This window comes from Cupressus sempervirens, chromosome 9 (genome assembly GCF_028749045.1).
Source record: "Cupressus sempervirens isolate cs-2001-9-10 chromosome 9, ASM2874904v1, whole genome shotgun sequence".
Classification (NCBI taxonomy): domain Eukaryota; kingdom Viridiplantae; phylum Streptophyta; class Pinopsida; order Cupressales; family Cupressaceae; genus Cupressus; species Cupressus sempervirens.
This window is the reverse complement of record NC_143126.1, coordinates 447,321,071-447,336,938: the sequence shown is the minus strand read 5'-3', so window position 1 is coordinate 447,336,938 and position 15,868 is coordinate 447,321,071. Positions and strand designations below refer to the sequence as shown.

The following is a 15,868-nucleotide window of genomic DNA, read 5'->3' as shown; positions in this document are numbered from 1 at the left end:
GGCTAATAATTTAGTTCTTAAAAATATTTAAAATTGCCACATTTTTATTAAATTTAGTTATAAAAAATATTTAAATAGTTAAAGATTCACCAATTAATAATAGAAATTATTTTTATTTTTCAAAATAATGTAAGAATTGCCAATATTTTTATATCTCTTTTTCAAGGGGGGTTGCTTAAAGTTTACCTTGTTCCCCACCCACTTAACTTTCACTACCGACCATTCTTGCATTCTAATTTCTTGCTACTATAAGAAATTAAATAAATTCAAATTAGAAAAAAACTAATAAATTAGAATTCCACTCTAGGTGGCTGTAATATCCTACCTGGACATTCTCTCTAGTTTTTCCTCAAATAATTTTTAGAAATATAAACAAGAATTCATACAATAATAACCAAGAAATAACCAGCAATGTTAACTAGTAAAAAACCAACAAATACTCCAGAAATGTGTTATTGCATTATAAACCAGCATTACAATAACAATCCAATCATATAAACAATGATAACAGTCAGATTGGATAATCATAAGTGAACTTGAAATGCAACTATGAACTTCGTCACGAATCCACCATAGTTGATGAACTGAGGTTACGTCCTTAGTTACCGATTCGGGATACGAATCCGATTCGGGCACGTGAATCGGATCCGTGGATTCGTGATTTTTTTTTTTTCCCGATTAGGATTCGTGAATATATATATATATATATATATATATATATATATATATATATATATATATATATATATATATATATATATATATTACTGATCTTGCCCAAGCCCCAACTAGTAACAGATATATATATATATATATATATATATATATTTATTTATTTATTTCTCTCTTTTATTAGTATATATAATGCATAAAAAGGTCATTTTAGCACTAGAAAGCCAAAAAATATATTTAAAAAAGTCATATTAAATAATTTAGACTCACTTGAACCTGTCGATCCTTGAGGATTCATGCTGGATCCTTGCGGATTCGTGTCTGGATTCATGCAGATCTGGGCAGGATCCTTGTTTTACACAGTGGATTCATCAGGATTCATGGCCCACGAATCCGGACGAATCCACTGTGTAAAATAAGGGTCCTGCCCGGATCTGCACGAATCCAGGCACGAATCCGGATCCGGATCGGACCCGAATCCAGATCCGGCCTCTAGGGCACGAATCCGGTAACTAAGGTTACGTCCAATCCACCTAGGAAGAACCTGAGGGTTTGCGTCCTCAAATTCTGAAAAGAAGCTGAAGCTTCCCTAATTTCTCCAATAGAAATCTCTAAGCGTATTGAAAATGAATTCCTCATCCTTCTTTTATGCTCAAAACGGTGACCCTTCAATTTCCTTCACCCTGGCCTTTCGTCTTTTTTCTCCTGGCCTTTTGTCTTTTTTCTTCTTGTCACCTTTAACCCACTTCATATTATTAATTTGACCTATTTAATAAATTTGCATTAAGTTCCCTTAAGCCAAGATTAATATTTTATGAACGTCTTTAGAATTTCTAATGTCCCAAAAAGGGGACTTTACAGTGGTGATAATTGTTATCTCAGTCCACCTTTTAGTGCACATATCACATTATTATCCTCATCTTTATATTTTTTAAAAAAAAGGGAAAAATTGAAAAGTTTCATCAAAATCTAAAAAAAATCATTAAAAGACTCGAGAATATGGTCAAATGCTTACCCTAGACGCTTAGATCTCTTTTGTGAATTGACGCCCCACAAATGATCCTCGATGAAAATAATCACTTACCCTTTCAAATGCTTAAATGGAAACCAGATGAGAAGAGAGCAAAACAACAAACTAAATGATATGCTAAAACTATTAGAGTTTTAGGTGACTCTACAACATCCCTAGGATCAAATAAAAGATCAAGATAACTTCCACAAGGGATTGGTAAGACAATTGCATTAAGATGCAAGAATGATATTATTGATAATGAACATCAATGGATTAGATGGATTATTGGACATAATATGCCTCCTTATATATGCAAGGTGATAAGAGACGATTATAAGGAGAAGATAACCTATCACCTACACAAGGTGGATCACATGTCCACCCAAGTTGGATCATCCTCCATTATGCAATGAATTATGTGCAATGATGAGGATAATAATGTGATATGTGCATTAAAGGTGGATTGAGATAACAACTATCATCACCTAGAGTGGAATCCTCCAACACCATGTGCATAATTAAGGTGCAAACTCCGAGGTGTCTCAATGACAAACTACTATGTAGTGCATTATCCTAAGTAAGCTTAAGTAAAGTGTAATTAGTAAATATTTAATTACTCCAACAAAAATAATGAATGCCTTTTTTAGGGTTGTTTTAGGGTTAAGTGGAAATAATAATAATAAAAATCTCATTTAAGCACATGCTTTAAGCGAAAAGTTTTAATCTTCAAAAATTTTCTGACTTTTTTTTAAAAATTGGGCATTTGGGTGCATCCAGATGCACTTGGAAGAGGACAAGGATGATGAAATCTCCCTATGGATGTACTTGGATGCACATCTCTATACATCCAAGCACATTCACAGGGAGATTTCATGCTCTGTGTGCATTTCCATGCGCATCTGCATTTGCCACTGGCTTCTAACCAAGCATACTTAATGACTTGGGCGAAAACCCTAGCTGCCAGTTATTTTCGTCCTTAAAAAACAGTTTGCGCACTAAGAAACTCTTGACACGTAGAAGAGTGGTGAAAAAAACACATATGCAAATTGTGCCAGCAATGGAGAACAAATTGCTTATCTGAGAAGAAAAAATACGAATGTAAAATGCAGAAGTGAGAAGAAGAAACACGACCATAAAAATGTTAGATTCTGAGAATAATGGCTCTTAGATCCTTAAACAAACCCACAAGCAATCTCAAACCTTCTGCGCAATGCTTCCAAAATCCTCAAAATGTGAAAACACAAAAGTTGCGCGTTGGACTAGTAACATGACTTGCAGAGTGGTAGATATCTTGAAAAAAATCTGCAGGAAGACTCAGAATAAGGCACGATTCTTGTAGAGAATTTAAATGTATGATTTTTATTTATTTTTTCCAAAAAATCTAGTTAAAAATTTCTAAAAGATTTCTTAGAAAACCATTTTGGATTTGCCTATAATTTTTGATTTTTTTTTTAATCCCGCTCTGATATAATTGAATGGTAATTGACTGTTGTATTTACAATGGAGATGAAAGCTCCATTTAAAGGAATTGGAAAGATGATGTTTCAAAATGAAACAACTGTAAACTGAATGCAGAAATAGAAACTAAGTAAACTAACTGAAGTACATTAAGTGACCATTAAACAAGAACTACAACAATATTACTCTAATACGACTTGAGTAATTACTAACAATGGTCAAGCAAAGGTGGATTACTAATCATTAAGCATACTTAATCATTAACTACTGAAGGGTGCGATTAGAGTCAAAGACCAATCTGTATCTGAGAGAAGTAATTATGTTAACAGCTGATAACTAATAATTTTTAAAAGTGCAAACCAATCGGTTATGTGGAGTCAAGGGTTGCAACACATCTCTTCTTTTAATCCATAAGGAGCAATATTTAAGAAGAGAAAATAAGACATTCAATTAATAAGAATAAGAGATAGATATCTGAGTATAAGCAGCAGATCAAACTGCTATAAGGCAAACAGAAGCTTTATAAACTGAAATAATGTATAATGGACTGGTCTGTCATTTGTTAGGAAGAAGAATATTACACATTGCTATCTTTTTATCCATAAGGAGCAATAATTAATAAGGGAGAGTAAGACATTTAATTAATAAGAGAATATAAGCAGCAGATAATAATAGAAGAAATATTATTATACCCTAGCTATTCCATTATCACTTGTTATAGCCGCTTAAGTGGGCATGTTGGTGTTGTTAGAGAGAAGTGGAGTACTTCCTCACAAGATGGTTAAATTCCAATATGGGTAAGGACATGTATTTCCAATGCCTTGAGGGAAAAGTTCTGAGATGGTATGAACAGGCATTCCCAATCCCTTGAGGGAGCCTGCATGTAAATTGTCGAATTGCCCTATGACAAGTAATTCACCATCCTCCTTAGAGTTCATGCTTAGGAGAGAAGAAAGGAATCAAGTCCTAAGTATGTTAACTGTCAGTACGAATCAGTAATCCGATTTAAATGCATACTGTATGTTAAACATTGGGAATTGACAACCTTTTAGTGGGGAAAATTATAGAGTCTAAGAAAATTGCATTTTCAAGTGCAATTCAAACCCTAGGTGGGAATTTTCGTGAATCATCAATGATAGCGTTCATGGCATAATGCTTGGATCATATTGTTGTAGCTCAACCATTATTGTTGTCTGTTTTTCAAAGGCCTGAGTGATCTTTCCAAAACTAGCTGCGATTCCAGTTGTCTTTTGGATTTTCTCAATTTTGATTTTGAGGTAGCAAGCATGTGCATTGTCTCTTATTAGTTGTCATTTCTTGATTTATTCTATATGTTTTGCATTGAGCTTGAACTATGAATTACGTTGCTCATAGCGGTATCTATTATCAAGGTCACCGGGAGATGGGGAGACTTCGAGGTCTCCGGTACTGGTACTGGTACCAGTACGACAATTTTTCAAATAGGAGACGGGGGTACTTGGAGACGGCAATTTTCATTTTTTATTTATTTTTTAATAGTTTAAAGAGTTACACTAAAATTAAATACAAAATTTGAAAATAGTAATACTGTAAGACTAAAGTAAATAATAATTGTAATGTCACATTAAAAATTAAAATAGACTCATAAAGTCAAAGATTTCAAAACTCACATGATCACAATATTGTATCTCATAGACATATTTGTTTTTCGAATATTGCATATGATCACCATCATATCAAATTGATAATCGCTGAGATTATCATTACATATTCAAATTTTAAATTCAAAAAAGTATAGTTTGATGCTGAATTGCCAATATGCAAACAAAAATGAACACTTTGTACAAAAAACAAAAAACAGAAATATATCTAGTATTAGTATGTCGATGGTACTATCATCTACTCCACAAGGTTGTGATCATCCATCTGAAGGTCTTCAGCTATCATGCTCTCCAAGAAATCATCACTCTCCAAAAATATTTTAAATGATTTAATCATTTGAATTGTTTAATAAATTTTTTTTTTAAAAAGTGTTTCTAATGTTTTTAAAGTTATTAATTTATTAAATAAAATATTTTAAATGATTTAATCATTTAAATTGTCCGTGGTCTCAATTTTTGTATTAAAAACATTAAAATGAGGGCTAAAATATATAATTTTTTTTAATATTATATTTTACATTTATATTTTACCAAGAGACTTCGGGGAGACTTCACTTTTTGGAGTAGGAGACGGGGAGACTTCAGGAGACTTTGTCATGAAGTCTCCAACCTTTTTTGAGGTCTCCAAAGACGTGAAAAGTCCTCGAGACCGAGACGCGACTTTTAGGGGGGAGACGGGTCTCCTGGTAACCATGTCTATTATGCATTGAGAACTGTCTTTGTTTTTATATTCTTTATATAATTTCATTAGCTATATTTGGTCACTTGCAAACATCAATAACAAAATCCTCTCCTAAGAAGTAGAGGAACTGTAGTGGTTAATTCTGAGGCAGTGGTATTTCCATTGTTCAGCTGAATATTGTTATTGGATGAAGTAACTAATGAGATTGGAAGCTCTTCAAGGTAGTGAAATTTATGAAAATTTTGTATTTGTTTTCTCAAGCCTAGACTAAACAATTTGAAGTTTCTATTTTAGGAAATTGATCAGCTGTGTGAGGAATGGGTCCCAGAGCCTCTTCATCCGCCTATTACAAAGGAGATGGAATATGAACCTCCTGTTTTGGAAAGGTAATCAATATTGTATGTCGTTTTATCTTAAATAATATTCAGTGATATATGTTTGCGGCCTTACTATGATTAGTTTTTTTTGATCAATACTACAATTAATTTTTTATTATATAATATTTTCCTAAATCTTTTTAAAGTTAGTGGGTAGTTTATCATGTTCTAGTTTATGAGTATCTTGTGTTGTATGAGTATCTATGAATGGGTACACTACTAGAAATAATAATCATTTTGTCTTTTGTGCAATGCACAATAAATATTTTGTTACAAGTGTTGATTTCTACAATAAAATGCAAACCTCAAGCTTGTCTGTAATGTCTTTATGGGAAAGTTAAACAAGCAGCAGTTTGCATTGTTGGTAAGGCAACTTTCCAATGTATGTTTGTGTCAAGTACTGGGATTTTCTCAAATATTAGAAGATCTATAAACTTGCGACATGTCATAATCTGCTAAGCACAGAAATTTATTGTAGGTGCCAAACTTGAACTTGTCGATTACGCACGTGGGAACTCATTTTGGGTAATCATGCATCTCAGTCACATTACTAAAAATTATGTAATAGTATGTACATGTTCTATTATGACTGTTTTATGTTTCATCACTTTGAGAGGCGATGAAATTACGTTGTAGTTATTGATACATGTTATAGATCTTGTGTTTATTATCTGACATGCTATGACAGTTGTGTCTGTAATCTACCCTAGCTCTTAATATGGTATAAAAGCTACCAGTAGCAAGCCTGTGATTTTATGCAACATTACGGTATGTTGTGAGGATAAGAGGAGAGATGTGTGACTATTAAGTTTGAGGGAATCTAACCTGGCGTCAGGGATAACTAAGACTCAATAATGCCTGGCCAACTGAAATTGGTACAAATAAATACATTGCAAATCTGATGTGAAAAATACTAGTGGTGAGAAGACTTGGAATACTGTCTCAGACAAAAGAGAAATTGTTAAGAGCAGATAGAAAAGAGGTTCTGTCACAGTAGGCATCCTGAATTTTGAGTTATATAATATCATTAGATGGGGAGAAAACATAGTTTAAAGGAGCATGCATTGCATCGAGAAGCTTTTTTTTAAACACCCAGTGAGATAAAGGTCAATAATTGAAAACTTAAAGAATGATCAAGCAATATCGGAAGGAGGCGCTATCACTATAATATATTTTGTGCAGGACAAAAGTGGATGCTTGTAAAATATTTTTTTGGGTCTTGAATAAAACTCAGTTTGGCCATAGATGCTGTTTAACCCAACATCACTATGAATTCTGCAGTTGAAGGAGCAACTGAACAAAAATTATCCTCTTGAAGATGTTTGCTTCAGGCAGAGGTCTTGGATTATATGAGTTTAATGTGGGGCTCATAATATTAATTCTTTTCACGATGACCATTAACCAATGTGATTTAATAGTATAGTGAGGTAAGTGCTTACATATGGCACCTGCAAAGACGCAGTAATGTCCCCTCTTTTTGGGGACATTAGAAATATTAAGAAGGGACATATTTACAATATTAAGTTTGACTATGTCAGTTGAAAATTTATTATTAAAGGTCAAATTAATATTCCAAGTGGTCACAAGAGGACGAGGAGAAATAAGACGAAAAACTTAGAAAGGAAGTTGAAGGGTTGCCGTTGAGAGAATAAAATGAGAAGAGGTCCCTTCCTTTTGGTATGCTTGATTTATTATTCTGATTTTCAGTTCTCTCTTGTAAGAGTCATTCCGAAAGCTTTAGCTTTCAGCTAGTGTGAAGACATAGCCCATCATACAGGCAAGCAATGGACGCAAACCCATTTTCCGTGGAGATATCATTTCAGGCGTCTCGTTTGTGCATAAAGTTTCTTCTCTTCCTTTTCCAATCTGACTATAAAATTTGTGCATAAGATTGGATTGTGGTTAGCTGGTTATTGTATTGCTGTTGTATAATACAATAATGTTTTAGAAGTTAGCTAGAAGTTGCTGGTTATTATATTGCTGCTGTATAATGCAATACTTGCTTCTGGATTGTTGAGAGTTGCTGGTTTAGTGCTTTTGATTTGTACTGCGTTTTCATATTGTTGCCCAAATTTCAGCCCATAACCATTTTTGCAAGGTAAAAAGGTTTGTGTCCTAGTTAGGTCCTAGGTATGTCCGAGTCTAAGTCTAAGTCCTCTTAGGTGAAGGGAGTCTTCATCGGATTTTTCATCTCCCCCTTCATATTTCATAGCCAGGTGACCTTCCTTCGTGTCATGAGTTTTCGCAGGTAGTCTAGTGGTGCAGGGCACCTATGACTCCTTGGCATGCAAAATTGCTTGGTAGGTCTAGTCCTCATTTGCATTGTAATGACCCATTTTGTAAGGTGCTTGATCATTAAGGTGTCTTTATAAATCTAGTGAATCAAAGCAACCATAGGGTCCTAGTAGATTGATGGCATGTTTATGTGATTGTGGTCATGTTTGGTGTGTCTAGGTGATTGGTCAGAGTTGTTTTAGAGGTCTGGGGGGTCATATATATCCTCAAGAATAAGTTTTAGGCCTAAGTACGCCTACAGTGACAAATTATATTGTTATATTTTAATAACATTTGAAAAATGGTGTGTCTTTTGGTTTCCAACGGTCCATTGGAGAACCAACAGTCATGGTGTGAATTAAAAAACGATGTAATGTGATCCATAGAGCAAGAAGGATCGGTGTGTAAGGCTTGAAGTTGAAATAAAGCAATAAAACCCTTAAATTTCTGGAAAAACTGGTGTGACAGAAGACTGTACGGCCTGGTACGGATTGTTCATAAATGCAAATGTACCTTTTTGAGTAGAGGGTTGTTTTAGCTATCTTTTGGGTTTTGTTTGAATTCATTTGAAGCAGGGAGTCAAAAGTTATTTAAGTTTTTCTGGGACTGGTCCAGAATACTGTTTTGTAACAGCAGCTTGCATTAATGGCGTCCTAACTTGCAAAACCCACGGTGGAAAATTCTAAAACTCGAGGGAATGCAAGTTAGGAGTCTGGACTACATGATTCCAGAGTTTCAAGGGGCTTGGAGAAGGGTCGAGACACTTTCAGACCGGCCCTAGGTCAAGTTGGAGAGCAATCTTGACTAGGAAAAGTAGCAAAATGGAGACAATTGTAAAAACTGAGTTGTTTTTTTGCACCAAGGGCTGTTTTTGAGTAGTTTGGGGTTGTTTGAGTTAGCCTAGAGGATTTGGGGTCTTGGGAACCCACCTTGTTCAATTTTTCATGATGCCCTAGCTTAGTTTGGCCAACTAGGCATAGGAGTGCAATTGGGGATTTGGGGGTGCAGGACTAAGAACTCTGCCAATCCTTTTAGGAACAGACAAAACAGCCAAATGGGTGTCTGGAAAGGTGATTAGTTTCCTTGGGTGTGTGGAAGATTTAAGAGTTAAAGCCCAAAAACAGAGAATGGAGGGCTAATTGGCCTAATAGGCCTAATTGCTTCAAAGGAGGGTTTGAGACTTGAGGGGTCCAAACAAGTTGTGGAATCTGAGTATTTAGGGTATTTGTAGATTGTCTCCAAAGTAATTTGCTTGAGAAGTGAAGTGTCTTATATACTTGCTTCATAACCCCTTTGAGTAGGGTGTACCCGGGTGAAGGGAAAGTTGCCAAATTTGAGTGTTGGTGTTAAGACCTGGTTGTGGAAAGGCCTTGGAAGGCTTAAGGAGGTCTTTAGCTGCAGACTTTGCATCATCTAGTACCTAATCTGATGGAGATTCCCGTAACATGCAAAGATCATTCGCAAAGGTTGCCTCGCTTGCGGCCTATCATACTCTCCATGAAAAGAAGAAGCTGGCGGAAATTCGGACATCACCTTCTCCTCGGTGGGTTTTCAACCCATGAAGGTGATTTCTCGCGAAGAGCACCAAATGATGCAAATGAGTCATAAAAAGAAGATGATAAAGTATCTTATGATGCATTCTTGCTCTTTTTATGATTATCTGCCTCAAAAGGTATTAAAGATCCATCACGGCTCTCAAAATTACCCTAGGCAAAAACTTGAAAATTGGCTTCTCCTCGGCGTGTTTTCTACCCATGAAGTCTATCTTCCGCATAAAGCAATTCTGAAGGAAACGAAACTAGAGGTGGATCCCTAACTAAGATTCACACTTTTTATGGATATCTCCGAACTCAAGGAAACAATAAGTCTAAAGGTTAAAGTTTAAAGAAGGCTTGGGCGGAGAAATGAAAATGGTCTTCTTCTCGGCGGGTTTTCAACCCATTAAGATGACTTTCCGCATTTAAAAGAAAATCAAGTTTATAAGCGAATCGAACCCACATTTTGCATGCAAAATATCTTAAGATGATAAAGGAAACAATCCAACCATTGCGGGAAAGATCTATTGAGCGGGATTTGATTTGGCGGATATTTCCTTACGGAGTACTCTGTTCATAAGTTCCCTAATCTTAATGGGAAATGGTAAAGTAAGTGTAGAAGGATGGAAAGTTACCGTTGGACCAACGAAACAGTGAAAAGACACTGAGTTCTCTGTTAAAAACCCTGCATTTACTTTCTCAACATATTTATCCTTTAATTCATTCGTGTGGTGTGAATCCTAAAATCAACAGGTGAATTGAAACTCCTATATAGATGGAAACATAAACAGTTATACAAACTACTGCTCTCCTTGAACTGTTATTCTGTTAATTCACACAACTTTTTCAAATAGCCTATACTTGTGCTTTCGCTATTCTATTCTTCTTCTAGATTTCGATATTCAATTCATTCTCGGACAGAATGGCAACTAGATTTGCGGGTTTTGATGGACTAAATGGAATCAAGTTCACACTGCAGAATTTCATGGACACTTCTCTTCGTTTCTATGATATGCAAGATTTTCAGAAGAGAGTGAGGTCGGAGCCAATTCATCCTATAACTGAGAAGCTCTGAGGGTGTGGGTTAGTTGAAGTAGCGGGTTTTCCAGTTGTGGTTCAAGCTCCAGAGTTAATATACAAATGTATAAACCGTTATAACCCTGACACCAGAGAAATTGTATTACCAGATGACACAGTCTTGATCTCCATTGATAGGCAAATTGTGGTAAATTGCCTTTGAATTCTAGAGCGGGAAGAGTTTTTGGATTTGACAATTGGTAGAGCCGTCTCTGAGTTTTCCACAAAGAAGATGGTCTGGAGAAAGGAGATTATTCAGTCATGGTTTCAAAAGCCAAGGAGCGCCAAGAGTAAGGTACTTAAGACTCTTTTTGGCACTAATCTTAAGCCCGAGATTGTAGACATCCTGGTTCTCTTGCACAGGTTGAAAGGTGAGGTAGAAGCTTTAACTTTCATAGAGCAATATTTCTTTTTGGTACAAGTTATCTGCTCAGATACACAATACATTGATTGGGCTCATGAGGTAAGCGAGAACTTATCCAATGCTCTCAGTGCTGCGAAATTCTACAAGACTTTCTACATGTCCTCTTCTCTAATTTACATGTTAGCTTCTCTACAGTTATGGCCGGGTCTCCCGAGAGTAGAAAATTTTCTTGATGATGTAAAACCTCATGAGTTCTACCAATGTTTGCAACTGGAAAATAGTTATGTAGAAGTTATGGGCTTCTTCTAAGTAGGAGTTTTTGACGAGATTTAGGAGGAGAAATAAAGTTAGACTGGTCCCAAGCAGTCATACCCATAGGGAACAAGAAATTAGATTGGAACTTGAAGAAAAGGCAAAATTTACTGTCTTGCAATTAGATGATCCTAAAGCTTAGATCCTCTACTAGTAGCTAGAGTTTGGTAATTACATGTTGTTTACTGAAGAAGCTCTAGATGAACAAGGAAATGAAAATCTAAGAAAGGGAATTCCCAATGAGAAAGAAGATTTAACTGACATATGGACATTGGAATTTGATGGAAGCTGTTCTTCTTCGAGATCTGGCGCAGGTGTGGTGTTAATACCTCGTGAGGGAGAACCCGAACCCATGGTCTTCAAATTGGAGTTTGGAAATACAAATAATACTGCAGAGTATGAGGCCTTACTACTAGGGATAATGGCAGCGAAGGAGTAAGGAATAAAGATCTTGAAGGCCCAAGGTGATGCAGAACTCATTGTAAGACAAATTAAAGGGCAATACTCTGTAAAGAATCACAAGTTGAAAAACTATAGAAACAGAGTTTGGGACGAAATAGAAAGCCTAGATGCTTTCGCTATTGAAGCAACATCGAGGGAAATGAACACCAAAGCTGATTGCTTAGCAGTTTCTGCTTCTCCGTTGTTACCCCATCCAGAATTCAAAGACAAGAAATACCAAATCGAGATTGTGTATTGAACCTTTGTTCCAGATAATATAGAATCTTGGCAAGTTTTTGAGGATGACAAGAGCTTGTAGCTATTCTTAGAAAACGACAAGGCTACTTCGAAACATTAGTCTAATGAAGGCAATAATGAAGATTCTAATCACGAGCCAAAAGAAAATCAAATAGGTGAAGTCCAATTACGAGGTAATATCATTCCCCCATACTTTGTGTCTTTGGAAAAATAGTTTAATAGACATGACGCCTACATAAGGCAAAAGAGGGGGTGAAAAAGGGGCCTACTACTGGTGAGTATGAAGGAGTGAATATTGATGATGTCCATAATCCTAAAATGATCAATATTGGTAAGTGTTGTTCACCGGAGGAAAAAGAAGCTACTAGACAGCTTTTCATACAATACCAAGATGTATTCGCTTGGAGTTATGAAGACTTGAAAAGCTACAGGGATGGGAAAGTGAAACATCAAATTCCCCTAAAGCCTGTGGTTACTTTTTGACAGAAACAAAGGAATTATAACCCTAAGGTAGCTGATGCCATTTTTTGGAAAGTAGATAAGATGTTGAAAGCAAGGATTATCTATCCTATTCATCATTGCAACTGTGTAGCTAATATAGTTCAAGTAAGGAAGAAGAATGGAGAAATAAGAATCTGTGTTGATTTTCGGAATTTGAATCAAGCATCTTTGAAAGACAATTTTGTCCTTCCTAATATGGATCATCTTTTGCAAATAGTAGCGGGGGCTGAAATGATGTCCATGCTCGACAATTTCTCTAAGTACAATCAAATAGAAGTAGAGGAAAAGGATCAACACAAAACATCCTTCACTACTCCATGGGGTACATTCGCATACCACAAAATGCCTTTTGGACTCATTAATGCTGGTGCTACATTTCAAAGATGCATGAGCAATACATTTGCAGATCGTAAGGATTGGATTATAGTCATATACTTGGATGACCTCATTGTGTTTTTGAAGAAAAGGAAAAATCACATAGAAGATTTGAAGAAAGTCTTACAAAGATGTCGAGAACATGGAATCTCGCTCAATCCCAAAAAGTCCATCTTCTGTGTTACAAAAGGGAAACTTCTAGGTCATATAGTTTCTCAGGACGGTATCAGAATTGACCCAGAGAGGGTAGAGGCCATCCGAAGGTTAAGCTTGCTAGTAAACAAATTAGGAGTTAAGTCGTCCTTCAGACAAGTAAATTTCCTCAGAAGATTTGTTCCAGATTTTGCAGAAACCACTAAATTTATTGTAGACATGATGAAAGGGAATTCAAGTTTTAAATGGAATGAAGCCGAGAAACAGGCTTTCTAGAACATTAAGGCTGCCATTGCTAATGCCCCAGTATCATGTCACCCGGATTATAAACGAGACTTCATCATTTACTGTTATGCCTCTGAACACACTTTATCAGCAATACTTATGCAAGATAATGATGAAGGGATACAAGCCCCAATAGCTTTCATGAGCATACCTCTGAAGAATCATGAGTTGAAATACTCACAAATTGAGAAACATGCCTTTGCAGGAGTTAAAGCACTTAAAAAATTTCAATTCTGCATCTTGCACTCGCACTCTATGGTTTATGTTCCAGATGTAGCAATAAAAAGTGTGTTAACACAACGGGATATAGGGTGTAATGCCAGAGGAACGTGGATAGCAAAAACACAAGAGTATGATATCGAAATTAAGCCCACTAAGTGAGAGGCAATGCTTTGTGCAAAGCAATTGTAGAATATAGAATTGTTGAAGAAACAAAAGAATTAGGAGCAAAGCAACTAGTATTAGCAGTAGGCATGCAAGATTCTTGGTTCGAGAATATTGCTTACTTATTGAGCTACAGAGAATGTCTAGAAGGCTTAACAACAAGACAAAGAAGAGATCTTAAACTGAAAGCAGCTAAATATGTAATTTGGGATAACAAATTGTTTAAAAAGGATATAGATGGTACTTTTCTCAGGTGTGTGGACAAACAATAGCAAGAAAAACTATTGAGAACATTTCATGATGAAGCCTGTGGGGGACATTTCTCATCCTCAGTCACGGCTTTCAAGATATTAAGACAATGTTACTACTAGCCGGTAATGTTTAAAGATGCCTATTCCTGGGTGGCAAAATGTGAGAAATGTAAGATGTTTGTCGGAAGTCCATAGTTAGCTGCTTTGCCTCTCAGGCTTGTCATCATTAAAGGGCCTTTTCAACAATGGGGTCTCGATTTCGTTGGACCTATCAACCCACCATCCAGTGCTGGTCACCAATATGTGATACCTGCAACTGATTATTTCATTAAGTGGGTAGAAGCAAAGGCAACCAAGAAGACTACTTCTGAAGTAGTATTTGAATTCATTAAAGAAAACATATTAGTTAGATTCGGTGTCCCCATCAGATTGGTAATGGATAATGCAGCGTATTTCTCTTCAATAGAGATCACCAATTTTTTGCTTCGATCATGGAATCATAGTCAGTCATTCGTCTGATTATTTCCCGCAAGGAAATGGTCAAGCAGAGTACAGTAACAAAAATTTGATGAATATTGTTAAGAAACTGGTATCTGAATATCAGAAGACTTGGCACAGGAAAATTCATGAGGCATTGTGGGCGGATAGGGTGACACCTAAAAGGGCTATTGGTATGTCTCCTTTCGAATTGGTCTATGGGATCAAGGCCAATCTTCCATTACCCCTAGAACTAGCTACATACAGACTGAGAACAGTAATTGAAGATGATATCTATAGGGATGGTTTAGAAAAGAGGATTCTCTACTTGAGCAAACTCGAAGAAGAAAGAGAAGAAATTGTAGATCATATAACACAACACCAAATGCACGTGAAGAACTTGTTTGATAAAAAGGCGAGACCACGGAAATTCATGGTAGGTGACAGTGTGTTACTATGGGATAAGCGAAGAGGTATGCACTAGAAATTCGATACCTTGTGGAAAGGCCCATTCATTGTTCATCAGGTGTTCGAGAATAATTCGTTTAAATTGGCATATCAAGGTGGTGAAGTGCTACCTTTGACCTACAATGGTCAGGATCTCAAGCTTTATCAAATTTCAAATTGAAAGTAGGTAACCCCTGTGCTATACATTAGTTAGGTTTAGTTCCTGTTCTTTCAGTTTTCCTATTTGTTTTTCCCTTGTTTTCCTTGCTTTAGGTTTTGTTGTGTGCCCCCTTTTATTTTTGCGAAGCTAGAGATTTTGGATTCCTCGCTCCGGTATAATCTACCCAAGTCCCCAGTCAGAGCTAGCTGTTGCCCAATTTTCAGCCCATAACCATTTTTGCAAGGTGAAAAGTTTTGTGTCCTAGTTAGGTCCTATGTATGTCCGAGTCTGAGTCTAAGTCTAAGTCCTCTTAGGTGAAGGGAGTCTTCATCGGATTTTTCATCTCCCCCTTCTCCACATTTCATAGCCTGGTGGCCTTCCTTCGTGTCGTGAGTTTTCGCGAGTAGTCTAGTACCTAATCCGATGGAGATTCTTGTAACATGCAAAGATCATTCGCAAAGGTTGCGTCGCTTGTGGCCTATCATACTCTCCATGAAAAGAAGCAGTTGGCGAAAATTTGGACATCGCCTTCTCGGTGGGTTTTCAACCCATGAAGGTGATTTCCCGCGAAGAGCACCAAATGATGCATATGAGTCATAAAAAGAGATGATAAAGTATCTTATGATGCATTCTTGCTCCTTTTATGGTTATCTGCCTCAGAAGGTATTAAAGATTTGTCACGACTCTCAAAATCATCCTAGGCGGAAAATTGAAAATTGACTTCTCCTCGGTA

At 36.3% G+C, this 15,868-nt stretch overlaps 1 protein-coding gene across 2 annotated transcripts in view; it reads left to right on the top strand.

Annotated features, from left to right (window-relative positions):
• Positions 1 to 15,868, top strand: part of LCB1 (long-chain base1) — a 123,094-nt gene that overhangs the window by 56,977 nt on the left and 50,249 nt on the right. For both annotated transcript variants that reach the window (XM_089800564.1, XM_089800565.1), the window contains exon 4: positions 5,759 to 5,850. In XM_089800564.1, the coding sequence (XP_089656690.1) occupies positions 5,759 to 5,850 (92 nt within the window). The remainder of the gene's footprint in view (positions 1 to 5,758; positions 5,851 to 15,868) is intronic.